The following is a 25,311-nucleotide window of genomic DNA, read 5'->3' on the forward strand; positions in this document are numbered from 1 at the left end:
GTCATTGAAATCTTGAAGACATGTGCCTTTCATGAATGATTCAGGGCGTGGAATGAAATGCAGATCAGCAAGCCCAATTTAACAGGTTTAAAATATTTAATGCATTGGTAATCACCCTTCTGTAATGATGACCAGACTATATTTAAAGCAGTCTCCAAATTGGGAAATGAAAAGCTCAGTCTCTGCTTATGCTTCATTCTCTTGAATTGTTTTGATTTGGAAATTAAAAGTCTGTATCTATTCTGCTGATGGGCTTAATTTCTAACCATATTGGATCACAGATGCTCCTTTTTAAACCACTCTTATTCCTCTTGACCTATTGTGGGACTCTAAGGCTGTCTGCACTGTAAATGATATCTCCCATATCATAGTGAATGATGATCTCTTTCCTATGCTATTGGAAAAATATTGCATTCCTTGATATTGCTTAAGCTTAAATGCCTTTTATTTTTATGACGCTCGAATATGAATGTTGACTGCTCTATTTTTGCAATTTAAGGAGAGCTTTTTTTTATGCATCTGTTGCAAACGACAAATAAGAGAGCCAATTACTGTCATCCATCTTTGCTAATTCCCAAAAGCTACGGGATCACCGACATCATTTCCTGCTGTTACCAGTTGCTTGTCACCAAGAGTCTTGAACAATGTCCAGAGCTAGGGCAAATTAAAGGTGTGAGCTTCAGTCTGCCAGGGCAGGGTGGTATCCTTCAGCTGCAATTAGAAATAACAGAGAATTTCTCATCTCTTGCTTGGTGTGTTTGCCTTATAGCATGAAAATATTAATAGTAAAGAACCGTCTGCATGACAACTTCAGATACCTGCCAAGCTTAATTATATAAGCACAGTTGACAGTAAGGCTAGGTTTTTTCTTAAAAAAAAAAAAAAAAAAAAAAAAAAAGTTTGAGAAGTGAAATATATGTTAAGCAAAAACTTTGCAACAGTATTTATAGGAATTGTTTTTCTTCATGCATCAAAAGTATTTAGTGGAGATTTTAATGCTAGTAATGTTGAGGAGAAATAATCTTTATTTCCTTGATAAGCATATGAGAGTGACAGAGCATTACAATTTCCTTCCACATTTTTTTATGCGAGTTTATGTCCTTTAATTTTCAGCTGAGAGGGTGATGAGTGGGGGGTAGGCTTTTTTAAGGTATACATTTAAGAGTTTTTATGTCCTTGCTATTTAAGTTCGCATCACTGAAAACGGGTTTATAAATAGTCTTCACAGAGCAGAGTGCAATTAATGCCTCAGTTTGGAAATCTTCTCTAATAAGGACAGCTTGTGCCTAACACTAAGAAGGTTCTTCAGTCCCATTGATCTGAGTGAGCTTTCAGCACAAGCCTGAGTGCCTTCCCTTGCCTGACAGTGTTGTGGATCTGATTCTTCAGACAGTTGTTACTGTTTATTTTCTGCTAGGAATTAGGTTTCAAGATTTTTCCACCCTACATGTGAGGAACTGTGACACCAATTTTAAAGCAAAATCTTTTTCCCATTGATATGATCAGTGACTATGCTGCTGAAGTTACTGTCCTTATTGTGGACTTTTATTAGAAGCTGCCCAAGTTCTGACCGTTCAGTGCTGAAACGGAACCAGTTGAGGCACTAACAAGGAGAGTTTGAATATCAGGTATCCTGACTGTGAGATGTTCCTAAAATCTAGAGACAAACTCTGAGGTGAGTGACAGCAAATTAGATGTTAGCTGCTTTATGGCAAGTTACCCAAGCCTGCTCCAGCKCATATAATAAAAAGCAGATTTCTCCCAGTCAGAAGTGGTTCCCACATTTGTTCTGTCTCATCTAAAAGGGACTCTTTGTGAAATGAGTTATGATATTACTTGCCTGGCTGAACCGTGGGTGAACAGCGTGTTCTGGGCTATATCTGTGGGTGAAACGTGACTTCTGCAGGAAGTGGGGCTTCCTTTTGAGACACTGGTAGAACAGAAAATGTCTCTGTGAATGCTTTCTGTTCTGAGGCAAGTGAGAATTTTCTCAGGAAAAGGGTGGCATGGGCTTAGATGTATTTCTCCTGATTTTTCACACTCTCAATTCTGTTGGGAACTGTCAAATGGATTTGTGGCAAAAGCTGATTTCCAAGCTCTGTCCTGCTGTATGAGCCTTGCTGAGGGCAGGCTGTCCAAGAGCCTGGGACCCTGGGTTTTCTGGATTCCCTTTTTTAGAGTTGGGAGTCTTGAGACTAGAATCAGGAGACGAGCTGTGTCCTCAGCTCTGTGACATGCAGTGAGACGTCCACCCTGCCTCAGATGTGATCACTGATGGATCTCAGGAGGTTCACAGTGGATATGACACACCATCAGTTCTCGGAGTACCAAAAATGTCTGACAAAAGACCAAGATGCCTGACAACCTGAGATGTAAAGGGAATCCCAGACGTCCTTTTCTTCAGARGGGAGGGTTGTAACCAATGTGTTGTGTATGTTTTGCCATAAGCAGGATGTCAGTCATTGTGGCCCCCCATCCTGTAAGACTCCCCGAAGAGCTATGGCAGCCAGAAGCCTTGATTTCTATTGGGGAAAAAAAAAAATGGACTATGTATTTTGCCTTTCCCTGAGGCATTTTAAAAATCTCTGGCAAATTCAGAGCGCTGACCTATTCTCTCATCTGCATTGGACTGAAACTTTAGAAGCTAACCATAGCTAAGATTAAATGTTGTTTAGAAATGGCTATAGCAGAGCTGGAAAACATTGTGAGATGCGTTTACAGGAACAAGTCTGTGGTAAATGCTCRGGTGCCAGAGGCTAGATAAGATCATTTAGCATGTTCAAATTCTCCAGTGGAATTAAAGCTGGAGAGGATTACTGCTGCCTACTGAACTGCCAGTGTAATTTGTTACAGCAGGTTGGTATTTCTTGGCAATTTGCAATTAAGTACTGAATTGTCACCTTCCAAATTGTTCTGGAAGACCTGAAAGGGTCATGACATATGGTATGATCTCTCTCAACTGGCAGGCAGAAGGTGATATTTGAGGATTATTATAGCTCTCTGCTTTTGACTGATATGAAGGATTGACTTGGTACGAAGAAGCAGATATGCTAGTAGCTGTTATTCTTCCAGCAGAGTAAATATAGAAGGTTCAATTGTTCATTTTAAATAGAAGCTCCTCTCTTGTGGTCTGCCTTTTAATGTTGCACAATATATTTGTACATATATCCATGCATTAATTTGAATAAATATAATTTATTTTTTTCTTTAAAAAGGTAAGCAATACTAAAAATGTGAATTTAGATCACAGCAATATGGAGTGGTGATTATTTTTTAGATATGTCTTTGATTGAAAACTCTTTGTTCTCTCTAATGAAACAAACCACCAAGACAATCTTCCTGGGCACTACTACATTCCTTTAAGAACTTGAATTTTGCCTGAGTTCTATTTTTTCTTTCAGGCACTGCTGTGTTTTTACAGCAAGTGCTTCAACAACATCTGTTTTGAAAAACAAGCCTGTGACATCTCCTGTGTAATTCAGGGAAGCTGTTGTCAAAGGGTGTGTTTTTTGTTATTTTTTGACGTTTTTTGCATATTAAGCTTACTCTAGTGGTTGAAAGCAAACAGTTTGATAAATGGGGATCATCCCATTTAAATGGGGAAATGGAGACCCTAGTCCCTGCCTGTTTTCCTCAAGGGATGGCCCTGATGTATTTGATTTGTAAGTAGTAAAGCTTAAAAATGTTCTTCTCTTAAGCATAAGGAATAGGTAATTTCTTTGTCCAAGCTGTTTGGAACTTAGTAAGTTATTAATAGCTGAAGGTATGGAATCACCAACTCTATATAGAATATGCAAAAAGAGAATGTAAAGCTTTTATTATTATGGAAAGCCTGCTGTTTTTAAAAACAATGGCTTTAAAAAGCACTGATGTTTCAAAATAATGAGCGGTCCACTCAGTTTTTCTAGGACTTGAGATAATGAGGATGATGCTAGAAATAATGAAAGGATACCAGCATTAAAACATGAAAAATTGACTGAAGAAGAATGTTAGGCATTTCCTTTTCAGAAATAATAAGAGTAGCCTAATTTATTGCTCATCATGTTATATGGAGCTATTATTCACTACACAGGCACATCATTATTAATATCTTGTATTTCAGGTCTTTTGATTTTGTTTCATTATAATTAAGGAGATGGATCCTCAGCTGGTGTAAATTGGAGGAACTCAGCTGAGCTAGATGGAGAAATGTTGATTTATATATTACTTTAAAGAAAAGGGGGAGCAACTGAGTTCTTGCAAGGATGGAGATTAGCATTTGTTCCATTTTSTCACTCTGGTTGCTTCTAATTAGTAAATTGGTTGCTTCTAATTAATAAATTGCTTCTTTTCCATCTTTTTGAAATATCAGTGGTCAAAAGTACATAGCGTCTGTTGGCTGACTGCTACTAAGCAAACCATCCCTAGGAAACTCAGGACATCTGTCCTTGTTTATTCTTGCTCAAATTAAAACCGTTATTTCCATTTTCCTCTAACAAAAGTTGTCGTTCTTCCTTAAACATGACATTGTGTGATCCAAGACCAGAACAGCAGAACTATCCCCATCGCTCCCGCGGCTTCTGGCCTTCCCTGAATTGCTGGATGCCACGAGTGATGTTTTCTGGGGAAAACTGTGTTCTGAAAAGAATTAAAAAATATCTTCTTTTTTCTGCAATATAGAGAGTAATGACAAACAACCTTTGCAGAGATGGAGAGAATTAAAAAGCCCCTTATTTTCTTACAGTGGAGACTAAGTTGCTTCTGCTTCCTAGGCACGCGTCCAGACACCTGTTTCTCCTCTGGGAAAATGTGCRTATGAGTCCCTCTAATGGATGCTAAATGACAAAATCATTGTTTGGAGACTTGTGTTATTACATTGAACTTTTGTAATAACACTGCAGCATTGTTGTTGCTTTTGCTATTTGTCTCCAGGCAGGTGTTCAGATAGGACAGACAACTTTCAAATTAATACTTTTTCAGTGCATGACAAAAGCTATTCACTTGAAGAAATAGCTAATAAATTAATAAATTCCTTTACTGAATTAATATGGTGTTTAGAGTAATATAGCACTTTTCAGCCAATGATCCAAGTGGTCAGGTTATAACACATACTTTTACATAGTGTGAACATTCATCTAGGTAGCATCTTCAAGCACTGAACAGGAATCTGCTTGTGTAGCATTGGGTATGTGAGCTGCTTTTTGCAGGCTCATCAGTGACATCAGGAAAGCTCAGTGCTGGAGCAGGAAATTCTGCAGCCCTCTCTGTAACCMGTAACTGTGGTTAAACTTCTGTCGGTAGTAAAGCTGTGTCTTGCATGAAAGTGCTTTGGCAATTCTGTGAACGCAAGTGGCAAATGTGTGTGGTGTTCTAGTCTGCCTTGCTGCTCTCTGTAATCCCACTTGAGCATGGGTTTTTTTGTGTGATGTAGACAATTTTGGCTTGTATAGGTGAATGCCAACCTGGCACAGTAGAGCCTCAGATACACCTGAGAGGGATGGAAAGTAGGTCCTGAAATAGTTGCATGGTTAGTCACTGCTGTTTGAAAAGCTTGGCAAGTTTTACGATATGATTTGTTGAGAGTTTTCAGAGTCCACAGATCTCCTGAGCCCACAGACTGAATTTTAGAAAATATTTAATACTAGAAATCAGTTGAATTTTTAAAACCACTCCACTCATTTGCAGCACTAAATTGCAGCATACATTGTGGATTGCTTTGGTAATGCTTGAATCCTGCTGTGATGGAAATTACAAAGCTATCTAATAAGTTACATTTATTTTTAAAATTATAAAGTATTCCTTTCAACAAAGTTCAGAGTTGCTTGAATATGATATAATAAAAAGGAAGSTAAATATCTCTAATTCTCCTTTTGAAAGAAAGCGTAATCTCATCTGAAACTAATTTTCAGGCTCTATCTCACAGCCCATCTTAAGAAAAAGAAATTACTTGTACAATGTCTGTAGTTGAAAATTAATTTACTCACATATATCAGTTCAGTGGATTGATAGAACATGTTGATACTTTTGAGCAAATTGTTTTCCAATCTAATCAGTTGTTTTTTTCTCTATGCTGAGCTAATGCTGGTCCCAATACAGTAAAAATTAAAATCTCTTCTACAAGGAGAAAAGTTATCACAGTGCAGAGATCATTGGAAATGCCACCTTTAGCCTTTAACAGACAAAGAACTATTTAAGGAAGATAAAATCAACTCCCAATAAATTGCCCATGTCACCAGATTTTATTCACCTGCATGTAAGCGCTTGACCCTAGAAATGTGTTAGGATTAATGTTTACAATGACTCACATCTCCAGTGGATTTTGGATACTTGTTATTTTAGGTTAGATAATGAGGTTTGTCATTTAGGATAATTTTATTTGATGACATGACAAATGAACATAATGATCTTGATATCTGGAAAACATTATTCTCTGACTATGATTACATATGGGTGGCAGTTGCTAAACTAAGCAGTTTAAAGAATAACGCAGTTCAAAAGGAGCTGCAGAGCTCACTAAGAAGTGTCAGCTCTGGCACCACATAGATAAAATATATTTTCCTTTAAACTCCAGGCCTTAGACACTTAGGTGTCCATTATTCCTCTGCTACCTGTGTGTCTCACACTAGATGGGATACCTTCCTCAGAAGCTTCCAAAGAGATAGGGAACTGCTGTTTGGGGCAGGTAAAGAACACAAAGCTGCATGAGATGGTGTTTTGTCCAAAATTACACAGCTGCTCTATGAGAGGAAACAGCTGAAGCGATGTCCTAACTTGTGACTTCTTCTTCCACTTGAATCATCTCTGTTTTACTTCATTTTCTTAGAAAAGAGAAGAAGAAGAAAGACAAAAAGGTGAAGAACAAATACGACAGCAGGAGGAAATCCGGGCAAGAGAGCTGTATTTGAGCCTCAAGCAAGCTCAGCAGCACGGGCAGCACAGTGATAATGACCAAGAGTGGGAAGAACAGTGTAAGTAAAATCACCTCCACTGTATTAGTATATTTCTAAAAGCAAACAAAAGACAGCCTATAGGGTGGACTTGGGTGTCGGCACAGATATTGTCTACGCAAAACAATGAATAATGATACACTATTTTGCAGGAAACTATTCTCATAACTGGGAATTGCTATGAGTTTACCAGTTTTACCTACTTTTCTAAATAAGATTCTATGCCAATATCTTAGAGAAGTTTTTTCCAAGCAGCAATGATAGTCATTGAGTTTATTACTTTTTGTCTAACCTAAGTTGTTATGTTTTGCTGTAGCAATAATAAATCAGGATACCCTTACTCAAACAGCTTGTTCTTAGCCATCTCTGAAGAGGTAAAATCTGTCTGTATCTGTATATTAATTACTTTTATATGTTAATGCAACCAAGTGTACTATCACGCTGATAGACTGTTGTTTCAAAGGATTGATTAGATTGTTGCTCTGAAAAGGTCTTTGTAAGGGTACTGTGTGTATTGGTCCTGTTCATTTCAGACACCCTGAAATCTGTGTTAATATTACTATTGTGATTAACTTAAAAGTATGTCAGTCATCTTCCAAGCACATGAAGCACACAGTAGCACATGCAATTGACTGAGGTTACAGCACATAAAATGTGAGTCTACTCCATCTGGAGTCTGCTGTTAGTTAACTTTAAAAGTATGAAATTTCTGTTAGGAATAAGAATTGTGCAGGCTTGGAAAAAATAGAATGTTAGGAAAGCTTTAGCTCATGTGGGAYGTTGTGTTAATTAGAGATGACAGAGGTTAATCAACTAATGCTAAAAATGGAGTTTCAGGGAGCTGACATTATCTGTGTTGCATGAGATGCCTCATGAAACAGGCAGAAAATCTTGCTGTAGCGTTACTTATTTTTTGACAGGAGTAAAAGAAATACATCAAGATACGTGATGAGTTTATTTTATCGCTTTAGTCATTACTTCAGGAGGTGCTGAAGACTAATTACTCAAGTGCTATTACCTGCTATTGATGGGGTAGTGAATCATTCAGTACAACATGAATTATACCCAAATAGGACACACTGTTACCATTTCGCAAGCTGATAGCAGGATATGCACATTTTTGATCAATAAAACTTCTATATATTACATTGTCAGTAAAGGGARGGTAATTATTCCCTGGAGAATTATCTAAATCCAGCTGTACCTGTTTATTCTGAAAGGAAAATTGTAGATTTCTGTAGTTTGGATGTATAAAAGTAGAGTGGCTTGGTGGAAAAAAATATAACTCCTTAGTTTTATGGAGAAWGAGTCTTTGTCCATTAACATCGGTTGGCAACCTCACACATATTGTGCTTGGGTATTTTTCAGAGAGTAGCTAAAGAAAGAGTGCACTTATAACTGTGATGTTAAAAACACCCTATTTATTACAGAATTTGATAACAGAAATTTCATAAACATCATTAATAGCTGTTTTTGTAGTTCAGTAATCATTTTACACACTGAAGTTGTAACTGAGCGTTTAAAACCATTCACTCTACTTTTTTTTTTTTTTTCAAGGAGAAATGATTGTAAAGGGTGGATTTTAGAAATGCAGTATTAGTGTTGTGGTAGGAGCCAGAAAAGCAATGAGATACTGAAGGTTTTGACCATGATTCCTGCAAGGGAATTGTTAAGTCTCTCAAAACGCTTTCAGCTTTATCAGCTTCTGACAAGTATCATCTGTGGCTATTAATTTTTCTCGAGGACCCATTTCTTGGACAACTTCATGTGCTTGGAAGGAATTGTGAGCTCTGGTCTGGTGTTCTGCCCATCGCAGCCTGTGCTTCACTCCTGGCTGACGGGTCTGTGCATCACAGAAAGGGCACCTCGCTGTTGCTTGGAGCTGTCCAGCCTGGCCACTGTCAGCAGCCTTGTTGTTGCTGCCCTGGCCAAACGAGCTCAGGAAGTGCTTGGGTTTTGCAGCCTGCTGTAAGTTCTGTGCTGTCAGGGTTTATGCTGTTGTTAGCAATTGATTTAGTGTTAAACTGTATGCAGAATAGTAGCTAGTGCGTGTCACACTGCTGCTTATCCTCGTGTGCTCAACTCGGTGTCTCAGTTTATCCTAGCTAGTTTGAGGGCTGAGATCAGTTAGTAAATGCGTGTAAATTTAAGTTATGAAGATGAAGTGTTTCATGCCTCAACTCAGACCACTTCCTGCACTGGTTTAGATGATGCCGTCAGGCTCCATATCAAACCTCTTGAGCAGGGAGCACAGCTTCGGTATCCCACAGTTAACTGAAAAAGCYAGAACAGCCACAGACCATCAGTATCAAATGGGAATGGGAACGATCTTAGGTTCACCAGATTTTTCACATTGAATTCTGTTCCAGGCAGTTACTTTTTCTCCTTTTATGGTACTCTTCTCATTTTGTTTTCAAATATTCTTTTGGACCACTGAGAGGAAGTTGAGTCAAGATAGGCAGAGGAAGTTGAGTCAAGATAGGCTGTCAATTTATCATTTGTTTTTCCAAGCAGTAAACAGATGCATGAATACATGAGAGGCACAAGCAGATGTAATATTAACATGTCTTTGTCTCTCCACAACTGCAGTGAAAACCACATGGCATGTTAGGAACAAGGCCAAGCTCCTTTGTGTCTTCCCTCCTTGAAGTCAGCCCCTCATATTCAACAGTGCTGGGGTCAGTACTGCAGAGGAACAGCAGGGCTGGWGTAGCTATTGTGGAGAGCGAACGTGGCAATGATATTGATGACACTACTGATTTATTCAGTAGATAGAATTTAAAATGTGATGAGGATTTGTCTCTCCTCATCATGTTATCCCTCAGCAGGTTTTTGCCAAGGCAATAAGCAGAGCGTTGCTAATATTAGTTTGTTTTGTTCAGTTCAGCTTGCTTTTGTGTCTTGCCTGATTGTGCCAAATAACAATAAAAGCCCTTAGAACAGTTGTGTTAATTGAAATACATAATTTTAGTACTTGTAATATACTGGATGACAAACATGGAGTAACTTGAGTAAGCAGTGCTACCAGGAAAAAAAATGATACGGGAAGAGTAATTATATACTTAGATTTCACATAACGGATACATGCAGGGTGTTTTAGAAGACAGTTGTGAGCTGATATATGGGGCAAATGAGGAGATGACCAGTGGAAAAGATTCTTTCAAAAATTCCTCTATTCAAAGTTATTCTGTGAACCTGAAAAATGAGCTAAGGCTAAACTTACACTGTGGAAGGTATGTATTTTACTTAGTTTTGGATCTTTCTATGAGTTGCTCCATTTTTGCACTCAGTAAACAATACCAAGTGCCACAGTGTCCAAGTGTGACCTACTTCCTTTGCATGAGAACAGAAAAGGGATTTGCAAAACCTAATGGGAAAGGCCATAGTATACCTCCTCATCTGCTTGAATAGTGCAAGAGGCATTCTGCTAGGATGCTCGCAAGTCCCTGCAAGCTGTAGCAAGCAATGGAGTGCTCAGAAACCATCTGATCAGCTCTGCTCGTCTCCAGACGGCCCGTGTTCCAGTAGAAATATGAGCTGAGTTGAGTGACTTTCTCTATTCTTACATGTTTTCTTGAGCACCTATTCTTGGTCTCTGTTGGAGATGGGATGCCAAACCAACTTCTTATAGCTTCTGTTATGTTTGTACTCTGCTACAGTTGTAAATTTGCTTTTATCTGAATTTTGGAAGATATAAGGGTTTTTTTGGTACCTGCCTTTCATGGTAATTCAAGTGTTTTTTTTTTTTTAACTGACAGGAGCATTTGATGAAATGCTGAAATTTAAAGTGAGTAGTCCCCAGTTCAGCTATGCCTTACATAAGGAAATGCTTAACCTTAAGCATGTGCTTGTTGACTTCAATAGGTCTCAGAGTGCTTTGTTGAATAGCAATGGGATTATCCAGATGCTTTCAGATAAAAAAAGATTGCTGAGATAGAGCCATATTGCGGAATGTCTGTGGGAAGTTATTTTCCAATTAGAGAACAGAAAAACACCATGTGATTTGCATGTGCACTCAAAAAAATTGAAGCTTGAATTTTGTCCATTAATCATTTTGTCTATTAATCGTGTGTATAATCCTAGTCATTTTCAACTGGTTAACAAACTTCAGATCAAGAATTATTAGCAAGCGTAAAGCTGAAGCAAACTCATTCGAAAATGAGGACATATTCATGGGGCATTTTTTTTTTGCATCCACCCAGCTCTGACTAAAACACTACAGCTCTTCTAAAACACAAAATAGATCATAGAAAATGGACAACTCCTTGTCTTGCACGAATGATATGACTCAAGTTCAGGCCCAGTATAGTGTGCATTAATCCATATCCCTGTCAAAAGATTTGGTATTAGACCTTTGCTAGGACTGCAGATAGATTTCCCAATCCTAAATGGAAAGAGAGAAGGCAAAGTTGTGCTTTTACTCAAGGTGTAGAAAAAATAAAGCCTCATAAACTGCACTAGATAAAGGTCAAGTTAAGACATGTAGGATCAGAACAACTATTGCATACACAAACTTTGTAACATTCAAGTTAAAGTTGTTCATCTGTAGTAATTCCAACAGTATAATTGTGACAGCCCAGGACTCACTCTGGGTGCTTTTACCAGTTTCCAGGAGGTTTTCAAACCCATTTTTGGACCTGCAATAATGCAGCTACAATCTTATTGGTACATGATCGATATAAATTAAGTTAGGCCAATTATTTCTTCCCAAATTACAGTGCTTTTGGGCAGAAATGTGCTTAGCTATACCTAAACTGAAGGAGGGTGTCCCTGGTTGCTATGTCCATATTTGAATAAAAGACTGGTCATAGGTATACATTCATGAAAACAGGCTGAACTGTGAATTTCCTATGCAGGCTTAGTACTCAAATCAATSCCATTCATCATTCCAGATCTTGACAGTCTTGATATTCTGTCCTAATGCAAAAGGAAGATGAAGATAACATAAATTATTTGTAGTAATTCTTGGTGCTAGATAGATGGGCCTATTGTGATGATCCATGTATTTAAAGGAAAGGGATAATGCGCAGTTATCTAATCTCTCCACTGGCAGTTATTGACTAAAATTTGATGCTTTGCACAGGGCTTGCAGCAGAAACGTGCTTCCTGTAAAAYAGGATAGCTTCTGGCAACTAGTCAAGAATAATGATCTATTCCTACTTCCCATGGTACTAGAAGCCTTTAACTACTCCTGCTTTCCTATTGTGAGAAAGGCTATGATGTAGCCTGAAATGTAACAGTAAATGTAGAGTTAGTGGCAGATTTGAACTTAGAATATTAGATTTGATCCAAGTTTCTAAAAAAAAAAAAAAAAAAAAGACTGATAAATTTAGAGAGAGAAAGGTAAGCGTTCACTAAATTCCCTTGCCAGAAAAAAATGTCTCCAAATTTACCTCCAGACTTGAAGGAGTGACTGTGTGACTGTCTCAGTACAGTGCAAACGTGTGGGAGCTTTGTGTGCAAGAGGCTGCCCACACAACACACACCGTCTTGCCTGGGGTGCAATGGAAAAGCTTTTGTAGGTTTTTGACAGCAACGATGGGCTGAATCTTCATCTGCATTACTCGTTTTAGTCGCCAAACCTGGTTATTGATGACAGGGGCTTTGATTTGTTGCCTCATATGAAGTCGCTAGACCAGAGAGGTTTGAAAGAGAGTTAGGTTGGGATGTTGTGGTAGCAGTGATCCCCAGGATGAGCTGAACTAGGTGTCTCCTAAAGATAGAGAATTGTGAGCGGAGAGAGAGAGGGGGGGGCGGTTTTGGCAATAAATAACTATAAGGAGTGGCAAAATCCCTCTATGAACTGAAAACTGCATTGAGAGACCCTAGGCATCCTATGGTCAATAATGTGATTCTTCAGTCACTTTAGTTGTATATGCATATCAAAGGCATGCAGACTTTCCTAGCCCTACATAGACATGTGCATATATATATAGCATGTATGCATTATACAAAGAACAGTTATTACTGAATTTCTGGCTTCTCATTTGCAAAGGATAAATTAAGGGCAACTTGTAAGTAATATTCTTGAACCACCGAAGTAACATATTTGGCTGAGATAGTCTGCCTCTAAAAATCATGACCTCTAGCACAGTGTTTCTCAGTTTTCTCATGCCTATAATAGGCTTGTTATTGGACTTAGCTAAAACTGCAGGGTAAATGTTTAGTAAGTGAAACTGAAATTCTACTACTTGTATACATTAGAAACATCTGTGATTGATTTATTCCAGTATCTTGGTTGGTTTTTGGKTCAGTAGGAAGTTACCTTCCTACCTGTAACATCACTATGTATCTGCAGATCTCAAGGGTTTTTCCTCATTCTCTCATTTGCCTGGAGTGTTATGTTTTATTTCTTTATTCCATTAAAATTTTCCATAATTTGGATAAATCCACTTCTTTTGCTTGCTTTACTTCAGGAGAATAAACCAGAGGCATGCAAACAACCTAGTGAAATGTAGCTCTCTGGTATTATATCATGCATTCCTACTCGCAGGTACAAGCACGGCAGAGAGAGAAATACTGTGCGTGTGCATTATGAATTGGGTATGATCTGAGCCAGGATAGGCATGGCAGGATTGATAATTGCTACTGGAGGCAATAGCTTGTTTTTTTAATATTTGCTTTGCTGGATGTTAAAGGTTTGTTTTGCACTGGAATAATTTGACTGCCTGAAGTTATTTGTGTCTCAAAAAATCATCAAAACGGGGTTTGAGGCACCAGGAAAGAGCTGATAAATGACAAATTTGTAGTACAATTCTTGGTGCATTTAATTTATCACATTTGGAAGTCAGGATTTTAGCACATTATTTTTCAAAAGAAGAACCTTTAGTGAAAGATACCTGATCCATCGTGGCCAAGGAAGCAGTCTCATTATCTGGAGTTATGGAAATTAGGCTTGATTTACATATGTAAACCTATGGTCAGTGCCAATGATAGGTGTGTGTTAAATCTTCCAGTACACATYGTTTTGTTTTGKTTTTTTTATATCCAATTTTGGAGTCTTGTATATAGTAGAATCTCATCCATAGCAGCAGTTTGCCCTTTCTAATGGTAGTTCATTTGCTTATCATTACTCGACCCTTTTTTTAGATTAGAATTTTAAAAATGGAGTCTTCTGTGACTTTATTTTAARTATTATAGAGCAGATAGTATCTTCTACTCTTACCAAAAAACTTGTAAATATATAATATCTACATATATTTCATGTGTATATGAAATAGCTCCTGCCATTCTATTTAAGTGGATAGTTGCAATGAGTTCTGCTAAGCACAAGCTTAAAATTAAGCAAGAGTTCATATTCTCCTCTGAAAGATAAACCTGGTTTACCTCCAATGGAAAAGATGTCCGGAAGGAAGAATTTCTCTTAAGAGAACCAAAGCAAGTGTCAGATCTAATTGCAGTGTGTAGGGGCTCAGTGGGGTTTGCTTATCTATATTACATCCAGTCTCTGTTATTGCCAGTGCAGATCAGCCCGGTGCCGGTTCCAGTCTAGTATGTCTTTTTCTAGTGCTAGGCCTGCATGTATGAAACAGGCTTATCTGCTTCTCCATCTGTTCGATGGTGCACTACAGTTTGAATGTTCTTAATATCAAGCAATAAAGGGACCAGAGATAATGAACTGTTCCACCAGTGGCCATCTGTGTTTCTAAAACCTCCTTTCCTGCCCACACCCTTTCCCTTCCTCGCCCTCAGTGCGTCGCTCCAAAGCTGCAGATGAGGAGAGGAGCCACCAAGCGCGCCGGGCCCGGGACGAATACCGGCGACAATCCTTGCGAGCCATCCAGAAGGGAAGAGTGGCCGGACTGAGTAATTTGTTCAAGGGGACGAGCCTGAATAATGAGCCGGAGGCAAAACTGAACGACAGTCCAAGCCCTTTGCTGTCTCTCGCTGTTCCATCCAGGTTTGTTGATTACAAGTGAGAGGAGTCCTTAAAAAGTCAATCATTAGCAAGTTTGTGATAAGGAGAAAGTGAAAGGCAAGTCTTAACCCTCAAGCCTAATAATACCTGTCACTTAACTGCTCATTGACACTTTTTACAGATCAGTCAATCTCCTATGTCTTAGGTTGGTTGGGTTTTTTTGTTTTCTTCAGGCAATATAATGAGTCTTTGGTATTTCTTGTCTACTGACCTTTCAAAAGACTATGTAGGGAGCCCCATGGATTCCAGAAGAGTGAAACAGTCCAACCTGGCAAATGGGGTGCTTCAAAGTTAATAAGTCGATCCTGTTTACATCTCATAGCATTAATTCAGTTTCATATTCTGATAAAGGTAATGTGAAGACTGTCAGGGCATCACCACTAAATGCTTAAAAAAAATGCCAATAACAAATACTCAGAAATGAAAATCCACAGAAAGTCCAGAAATGAAAGAGTCTATTTCCTTTAAGTTTGTTTTCCTTTTCTGTACCAGTACTGGTGCTTACCTTTCCTTTATGTACTGGTGCTTACCAGAGAGAACCAGTTCCCTAAGATTTGGGAATGACCAAATGATACAGTGAAACTGTAGCATGGGTAGACAAACCATGTGAGCCTTCATCTAATTCATCTGAAGAGCAGTAATGAAAATTTGGTAATTTGGGCTAAAAAMCGAACCCTGAGAAGCTCGAGGGGTTTCAAATTGTACAGAAATCTATTCTAAACACTCCCTTTTACTGCTGTTTTTGATAAATGAACTTGTGTAACCATGAAGCAGTCTTAGCTGAGCTAGGCAGGTGCATTTCTGCATATTTTGCCTTCTAGGCTTCCTCCTAGCTAATTAAATTACAATGAATATAAAGTAGCAGAAGCTGTAAAGAAGGCTCACAAATGGAGAGTGCAAAGGACTATAAGACAGTTCRAACAAAATGCTCTATCTGGTTCTGTGGTTTAGATGCACGTAGCCGATTCCAGTTCAGAACGTCCTGCTGGTGCAAAGGAGTATACCCTAAGGAAAAAACACGCTTTGTTTGTCAGTCAGGGAGTTGGAATAAAAATGAGGAATAGGAAACTTGACTGAAATGTCCATKGCATATTTTGTGGTAAATTGTTTTACAATTGTAATTCCCTGCTTAATAAAATATTTAATGTTCCATTGTAAATGTAAAAGCAAAATATTCTGTTTTTAGTTGAAAAGAATGTTAAAAAGTATTTTAAGGTTAAATTTGTTCAAAGAACTATACTGAACAGCTGTTACAATAAATATCCTTTGTTAAGTTGTATAAATATATACAATACAGATTTTTTTTAGATTGTCCCTTGATTTACRCTGTTAGTTCTTTAGATGACTGTATTTTGTAATTATTTCCTTTTTAATACAGTAAAATTTGGGAGCGTCCCTCTAGACCCTTTTCCCGAGAAGTCATCATTCACTGGTTCAAAGAAGAGCAGCTTCCTCGACGTGCTGGATTTGAGAGGAACACCAACAGGATTGCTACGTGGTTTCACGGTAATCCTGCTTTTGATTTTCTCATATAATAGAGCTGGGGGAGACTTTCAGAAAGTTGATYTTACCACCTTTCCTCACAGAAATGAATGTCTACTGGGACTGTGAGGTCTCGTGCTTCATGAAGCAACGTTTTTGCATCATTTTTTTAATTAGCATATGGCTTTCCTAATTCTGATTAAGTAGTGTATTTTGTGACTTATATCACCAAAGTTTTAYAGGAATATTTTGACCAAAAAATTGTGTGCAGTAAAATAAGAAGTCAAGCAGGAAGAATGTGGCTAATATAGGGTGAAGAGCTTTTCTTTGAACTAGAGTTTTCCTTTCAAATCTCTGTCCAAGACATGCCAAATAAACAGAAAGTTATCAGTCTTCCCCATGTGTTGAAGAATTTGGCCAAATTCTATCACAGGTCTCAGCAGACAGCCATAGTTTTCAGATTCCCACAGACATACGCTGTTGTGGGGAGAATTCCTTTTGGCAAAGAAAATACAGAGTTAATCTTTCTGTAAGTGTGCTATTTTTTTTCCTCTGTGCTATAAAAAAGGATTCCGGAGACTCAAATAGGTGATACTGCTTCSATGTGTTTTTCCATGTCTTAGAACCTTTCTCTCTTGCTTGAAATCTCCTTTAGCATGTGATAGTTYTTACTGACCAGTATTCCCACTGGTCTGTAAGCTGTTACTTTGAAAGAAACTTCAGGTATGTCAGATTTCCACTCACGTAATCGTGTTCTGCTTTTGGTTATTTCCTACTGAGAAAAATAGGAGAGTGTCAATGTTTGCACAGGAGACGTGAACGGTAAATATTTTGCTATGCTTAGCTAAGRCTATAATTTTATGATTATTGATGTTTATCCACATTATATCAACGGAATCTCTCAGATATATAGTAACTGCAATATAATATGGCAAATTGAGGAATTTATACATTGTCTGTGTGGTGAGTCTATGGATATTTGCTAAGTATTTGCTGTAACATTGTCAGATCTCTACTTGCCTTAAGATTGAAAGGAGGTCCAGAGGCTGACATCACAGATGCAGAAACACAAAAAAGTTGCCCTGAAGGTTGTACCTTTAAAATACAATTGCAGTAGTGTGGTTCCTACTGAAAAGTATTTAGTAGATAGGAAAAGTCAGGGCAGCTCTTGGCTAAGGAGTGCCAAGCTGCGAGGGAGCTGATCAGGACAAGTTGAAGGATGGACTGAAAAATGCTGAGAAGCAGAAGCTGAGTGAACTTCAGGCCAGAGGAGCCAGGGAAAGACCATTTTCAGCTCAGCAATATCATATTACCAGTTTCAGGAGATCAAGGATTAATTTCCAAAGGCTAATATTGTTTTCAAGAAGAAACTTCCATGTAGGTACCCCCGCTCAGGAAGCAACTCTAGCGGACTTAGAGTAAGAATGGTTGTACAAATCAGATATTGTCAAGTGACAAGATTTAAGACTAGATATTTCCAGAAGTCTACTACATTTGAGCACATCAGTGTTCTCTCTTGAGTTTGCAACCAGCAACAACGGTAGGTAAGTGGCTATAGCTGATCTGTAGAAGATACAGCTTATAAAATACAGCTTGTATGCAGTATTTGCTGAGGAAAACAAATATGGTAATAGTTTGTTTTGAAAAATATCTAAAAGTCAATAGTTTGCTCCTTTGAATAGAAAAGGACTTTTTTCTTCTGCTCTTGAATAAAAACCTTTCAATCACTGAATAAATGGACATTAGGAAGATGTGAAGCACATGTTGTCCAGAGAAATACACTTTGTGATATTAATGGTCTATTTTTCAATTCATTACTTCATTATGTAGCTTTTATGTCTGTTTGAGAAAGTGCACAGATAATTTCTCTGCCTGTATAAATTGAGCTCAGGAAGTCTGGGATTTTATCTTCCTTCCAAAACTGTTGTTGAGAGATACTTTATGGGGAAAAAGATATATGATCTTTAAAAAAAAAATTCGTCTGAATTCTGTGAGAGCCTTTCTGCTTTCTTCCATAAGCCTTGAAAGAGGCATTTAATAAATAGCTGTGTGCAAAGCTTGTTTTTTAAAGTATCTTGAGCTCCAGAAGCATCTGGAAAGGAATTGGAGAATAGCTAAATTGAATGATATTTGCAGGACAGTTGTGGGTCTATATTTTATGCAAGAATATGCATAAAGGTAAAGTGAGAGGTTTAAAAAAAATTATAAGATAATGAAATTTATTTTGACTAATTGCCTGAGAACAGAAAAAATATTTGGCTTAACAAATATATATTAGACCGTGTCTTACTGTCTTTATTGACACAATAGTCTACTATCAGAACAGGGTCTGTTATCAGTCTACTGTTTCCTCTACCAGCCTATCCTCAAAGAGAAGGAGCTGATACAGTCCTGGCAACAGTTTAGAATATCCAAAGACTTGGTGGCTTGCGACTACTGGTGGGATAGACCTGCATCAACACAGGTTGACACTTTTTGCTACCTTCATGGTTTTGCGTAGCACAAGTAACAAACAAGTTATCCTCAGTTTTAGTTATCACTCCTGTTCCATATGGATTTCTCAAAAAAAAAAAAAAAAAAAAAAAATTTACCTTTGCTGGGAATTTTAGTGGTAAGAACAGATACAGAACACGTATCTGTACCTGTACAGAGACTTGCAGGAAGAACAAATAGGGAACAAGTTCTGTATCTGGAACAAGGCTGGCAATCCTGTGCTGAATTCAGACACAGAGCTGAACAACATTCCCATCGCAGTAGTTGCGTGGGATGAATATGAGCCCTCTGTGCTGACAAGTAGTTCTCCTGTTCACCAAAGGAGACAAATCAGGCTGGAAAATCCAAGTGTCCGGCTCTTGAAGGACACGTGCCAGGCTCAGCCTGTTTTTGCACTGTGGCCTTGAAATAGTCATCAGACTATAATTATACTTGTAAGTAATAAGTAGTAATATATATGCAYATCGTTATACCGGAGTAGTACAGAAGAACTGGTTTGTGCTTGCAGGGCTATATACATTCTATATGGATGGATTTACCCATAGGTATGGGTAAACAACTCTCAGTTGTTTATTTGCTGTGGGGTGATATACTGTGTTTCACGTCACCAAAACAGATCTGACAATATCTTTCAAAGAAGCACAGTATTTGGAGTTAAATGTTTGGGTCCTGTGGTGGATGCTAGTATTTGATTAGGGGCATTTCCAGTCAAGTCAGACTAGCAATTTAAGACAAAACTCGGATGCTTCGTCAGCTCTAATTTGGTTCTCAACTTCTCCCCTAAGAAATGAGAGGTGTTTTGCTGTGTTCTTGAAATAAGATGATCCTTCATGTACTAGGTCGCCCCACTTAGCTCATAATGATTGCTTTAGTCTGTCAGTTCTTTTGAAGCCTTTGGAATTGTTTTTCTAGTGCCATTACAGTTCCAAAGTGTCTACACAGACAGGTTATTAGCAAACAAAATAAATGTTTTAGGCTCATGCCTTTCTTTCATAGGGAACGGAGTATCAGAGTGAGGTAATGTGAGCTGCAGCTCATAGCAAGGAGAACGGAAACACAAAAGAACAGCAGGGAAATTGTAGAATGAGGCAATTGAATAATTAATGTAAAAAGGCTAATTACTAATGTGAAATGAGCTTTCTTATTCTTTTACAGTACATTGTCCTTCATGTCTGCTCTTAAACTGGAAGCTATATTCCAAAGATGTAGATGAGATAAATGTGCACTTTTCCTAAACAGACCTTATAGGCAGTAAAAATGTAGTAAAAATTATAGAGTGTGCRACCACAGTAGTGGAAGCAAGTTTGACAAAGGGTTGGCAGTTCCAGGGATACAAACAGGTCAGGTGCAGGGTCTATATATTGCACTGTTAGAATAAAAACAAAACAAAAACACTAAAAAAAAAAAAAAAACCTGTACGTCCCCCTAGATGAGAAAGAATTTGTGTCCGTTGAAGCTTGTGCCAGAGTATTCTACATACTTGAGAAATATGCCCCAACTTTTTCATAGAGATTGCTTCCAGGTGAGCTCACTAATCTCCCAAGAGAAAGTATTTTGCTTTTAAAACYAAAATTGGTTTGCATCCTGGTAACTCCTTGTTTCCTTTGTTTAAAAGACTTTTAATGATTTTTTTTCCTTTTTGTGCTCCTATAAAGCAAGACATARTAAGCAATTTTGTTTTCATTTAATAGGCACAGTGGTGGCTTAGTCTATTTACCTGTAAATTTACATTACTGTTCCATGTTTTCATGATCTGTTTCCCCATTGAATTAGAATGTAGGTGACTATTATTGCAGCTCCCCAGACTTTTTTTCACATTACATAAGATAAAGAGATATTTCTGAGCTGAAAGCACTACTGTTCATATTTATAATTGGTAAATCATTTGTTTAATGAAAGAAATGATATAAGAACATGAGTTATTTAGGAGAAATCATCTATAAAGACTTAAAAGGAATCCATTTTAGAGAAAAGGAGGCAGATTAGCTGAAAGCAGAAAGAGCTAACATTTACAAAGTTTGGTTGTCCTACAACTAGAAGACATTGTGATTGCTTATGGTACCAATGAGAAGGCAGAATGGTTTCTGTCCAACCACCTGAATCTGATCTGTGCTTCGCTTTTACATGTATTGTAGTTCATTCCGAAGACACTGGATCATGTTTCTTTCATTTCTGTYGTGTATTTTTAATTGATTAGTTTAACCATGCCCAAATAGTGTTTAAGTTATTATCAGCAGATGATGTTCAGCTGATGTGTGTTTTTGGAAATGCTCTGTGGATTGTTCCCCAATCCGCACATCCCACTCCGTAGCATCCTGCACGTGTCCTGTGGAGAACCTAGTTGCTCTTGTATGAACTGCAGGCATCCTGCTTATTTTCATCCCATRTTTAGCTATTTACCAGCATCTCCAGCTCTTGTTACTTGAGGTGCACARTTACAATAGTAGACTTCACATTTTCCTGGCTTCCAGATCTTTTCTCAGCTTGCACCAGGCTAAGTTACCTGCAGTAGTTTGTTTAAAGCACAGCAAATGCTTGCACAGATTCAAGGTTAGAAAATTTTCCTGAGCTTCCAGCAGATGCTATCTCACTGATCCTGCTCAATTGCCATGCAAAGTATTGAAACCACAGCACTATTGATTCAGCCTCTGACAAAAGCTGGCAAATTATGGCAGCTCCTTTGGAACAATGGGATTTCCCTGCTGTCTCCAGAGGGTGCCAGCAGGTGTGGTTTGTGGTCTTGTAGTGGGGAAAAGGACGTGACTGCAAATTTATGTTTCTGGCTTAGCTCTGCAACTCCAGATCATGCAGGTAGGAGCAGATTGTTGCACTTAGCTGCTTTCACCAAAGGAGGTAACTGGTAGGACATGATATGAAATCAAGGGAAGAGACTTCCGCAAGTGTGGCAGCTAATCTGCATGTGCAGCTTCTCCACCTGACCTGGCACTGAGGCACAATGAGGTTGAGTGTGGGAAAAATAAATTTGCCCTGCGTTTGTTAAAATTAAAGGAGTGGCGGCTCCGTTCCGTTCCTCTCGGACTTCAGAAAGGTCAGTTGATCTTTCTGCAAGCTGTTCAGTGAATGAACAGTAAATGAAGTCCAGTTYGTTGTATCACAAACTCTCAAAGGTCTAATTTTTAAGAAGTTTGACTCCAAAAGAACTACGCGGTTTAGCATACTGTGTAGCATTGGCTTGGACTAGGTTACAGCCTAGGTTTGCATCCCAGATTAGCACCTGTAATTATCCTTAATCTGTGAGAGAGAGGAGGCAAATTTATGTATAGTTTCAGGAAACACATTCACACTGACGTTACTACTGCTTCTCTCAATTAAACRCAGCAGGAATCTTGAGTGAAGGTGGCTTCTCTGAAATGATTGCAAATGGAACAGTTGCAGCTGTGTGTGTATCCTTTGAAAAATGTGAAGATCTACAGGTATTTCAAACCAGCATACAAAAAATAAAGTAGTTCATCAGCCACAGAACACCGCGCTCCTATTTTCTCCCTCAACCATGCTACTGTTGGCAGAGTGAGGGCTTTAAGAGAGCCTAGGGTGGTAATAGCAGCAAACAATTCTGTGTGCTTGTGGTCTGTGTCCAGTTCTTCCCTTGAAAACTGGAATAGTCCTGCTRATGAGATTAGGATGAAGGAAGGGTTTTTTATGATAGGCTTTGTGTTAGAAATAGAATAAAATTTTTCTATTCTTTTCTCTCTGTAACTTTTTCAGATCATCTTACTGTCARTTTGAACCTCCTTGCTAGCTCATTTACCTTATTTAAAGTGTTGATAGGGAATACAGCCATTTAGTGACCATTTGTACTGGCTTAACTGGATCAAACCCCAGAGGAAACCCAACAYGGATCATCTGAAGAGCTGCACATGGTTATTATACTGCCTCTCATTAGGTGTGAAGGCTTTACCGCCCCTTAACGGTATTCTCATTTGACTTTCAATGGTGTCTTAGTGTCTGGTTCACTTTATTGAATGATTAAAGCTAACMGTTTCCCTCAGGAACATTGCAGTAAATCAATGTGTAATAATGTGGCAAGCAGATAGAATGCATGGTAATTAACAGAGTTAGCTTAAAGTTCTCACATCTAGGCAAGTGTGTGAAAAGAAAAATCAGCTACCCATGTTTTCCAAGTTATTTTTCCTTGAGTTGGAAAGAGAAGTATAATTTCTTAAATATAGCAAACTCAAACTTCTTTGTAGAGGATARATTTGTAGAAATCTATCTGGAGCTCCTGTTTAAATTTGCATATGGGAAAATGCTCTAAATACAGCATGATTTCATTTTGAATCTTTTAGCAATAAAAAATCCTAGTGACTATGTAATAAGTGTGTGAATAGATTTCTCCAAAGTCCAATAAAGTTATTTGAAAGATTTCCACAAATGTCAGTAGATTTCAGGTGAGACTGATATTGTACCTAGAAAATATATCGGTTCTTAAACTTTATATGAATGGAATATATTTGASCAAGGCAAAATAATTTTCTTTCATCTGTTAAAGACATGAAAATTAAAGAACACTATATTTTCTGGCCAGTTACCTATTCAAAGTCCAGTTGTAAAATTTGAATTTCAGGGTTTCATGTAACTGATTTTTTTCCCCTCTTCACTTTGAGTGATCACTTCTGTCACTATGATTTACTATGATASAGGTTATCATTGAGATGTACAGAAAGAAAAAGTATATCTTGATAGTTTCAAGATTTATGAGTTAAAATGTTAGATGCCAAGATGAATGCTTTTTTTGCCTTTAAGACCATCATAGGCATGCACATATATTTGTATGTATATAAAGTCTTTCTTTTTAGATCTGTTCATTAATTTTTATTGGAAACTTTTTTGCAGCCTACAAGAAATCAGACTGGTTGTCTCAGTCCAGGCTGTGTGGACAAGGGCCTGTTTCTTCATTGCTCTCTGTTTTCTGTAGTCAATTACGTGATAGAAAAATGGGTGGAATGCATCACAAAACTGCCCCAGAATAAATGACCACACAAGATACAAGGCAAAAGCAAATCAGACTACTCTGCCAGAGCTTGCACTGATTTATTAGGTCATTTATTCAGTATAATGTCAGAGCTTAGACCTCAAACCAAGTGAATTAAATCCTCTCTTTTCTCCTAGCAGTGAYATGTACTTGACAGAGCACGTAAGTGTTGGGGTAACCACAGCGGGCTTTTCTTAAGGCACACGCATTATTGCTCTTTGTTCTTTACAACCTTAGACACATTATTAGAAGTGGGGTTGGTTAGGGAAGGGACTGAATCTGCAGCCTGCAAACTTAAATGATGGTTTCTGCAAGCACCCATGCATTCACAATTCAGAAGTATTAAAAAAAAAATCAAAATCAAATGATTTTAATTTTACTTYAAGCCTGTTAGTAAAACCATATGTAATTGATTTGAGCATGTTGCCTTTTTCTTATGTCAAAGTAATTTGAGGATAGAATTTATTAATCATTTTTAAATTTTAGCATTTATTTTTTCAACCAGTGATTGTGGAATTACATGTTTTGTAAAGAATTCCACACTCTGGTCAGTAGTGCTTATTTCAGAGCTGGTAATGTAAGTATTGTTTTTAAAGGACTGAATAACCTCAATTCTTTTTATCTATCCTCCTATGTAGAAGTTTATCCACATACTTRTATGGGACAGGAGTTTCTGTGTGTCCAAAGGCACAAGTTAGATGATTGTTAGATTTCCTTGCAGATTTTCTGGTGAAACACTTTTATTTTGAAAACTTTTTATTGAAATTCAGACAGCTAATCACAAATGATTTGTGGTGGGTTTTTTGATGAATAGTTTTAAGAAAAAAAAGAACTTTTGTCAGTTTTTAAAGAACATTTCATTTTGAATGGCAAATTTTTACTTTGAAAATTCATTTAGTTTATAGTTAAAATGGCTTAAAATAAAAAAGCTAAAGCAAAAGTATTTTAAGAATATTATGAAATATTTTCACTGGCAACTGTAATACTTGATGTCACATTCTAAAGGAAGTGTTTATATACCTGTCTTCTTTGGTAATAACTCTGGCATCGTTTATAAGCATGTCATTTAGACACTTCATTAATTGAATAATGAGAGACATCTTTTCAAAAGAATCCTCTAAGACTGACAGCACAGTTTAAATGGCTGTGATTTTTCATGTGTATTGTCTTCCACTTACAGAAAGTGGGAAATGGCAGCATTTATACACACTAAGCAAGTGAGTAGGTGTCTACATTTTTAAGTTCCTAAATGCATTTTGCATGTCAAATCAAAGAAGTTRTATGCAACTCTATGCCTCAACGCTTAAAAACGTCTCTAATGATTGATAATTTAAATTGCAAAGCATTTCTACTTTTATATAAAAAACACTTMAAATTATTTACAATTATTTAAAATCTTTTTCTAAAGGAACCTTTCATTCCAGAAAGAATACCCACCACTTCTCAGCGCTTTTCTAAATGTTGTGTGTGCCCAGACCTGCACCTCCCAGCTCCCCTTC

General features: G+C 37.7%; 1 protein-coding gene across 1 annotated transcript in view; it reads left to right on the top strand.

Annotated features, from left to right (window-relative positions):
• SH2D4B (SH2 domain containing 4B) overlaps positions 1-25,311 on the top strand; it is a 51,210-nt gene that overhangs the window by 13,057 nt on the left and 12,842 nt on the right. The window contains exons 4-6 of the mRNA XM_026042999.1: positions 6,803-6,947; positions 14,619-14,826; positions 16,223-16,350. Coding sequence (XP_025898784.1) covers positions 6,803-6,947; positions 14,619-14,826; positions 16,223-16,350 — 481 coding nt within the window. The remainder of the gene's footprint in view (positions 1-6,802; positions 6,948-14,618; positions 14,827-16,222; positions 16,351-25,311) is intronic.

The sequence above is a fragment of the Nothoprocta perdicaria genome, unplaced genomic scaffold (assembly GCF_003342845.1).
Source record: "Nothoprocta perdicaria isolate Ctin4 unplaced genomic scaffold, notPer1 scaffold_32, whole genome shotgun sequence".
Lineage (NCBI taxonomy): Eukaryota > Metazoa > Chordata > Aves > Tinamiformes > Tinamidae > Nothoprocta > Nothoprocta perdicaria.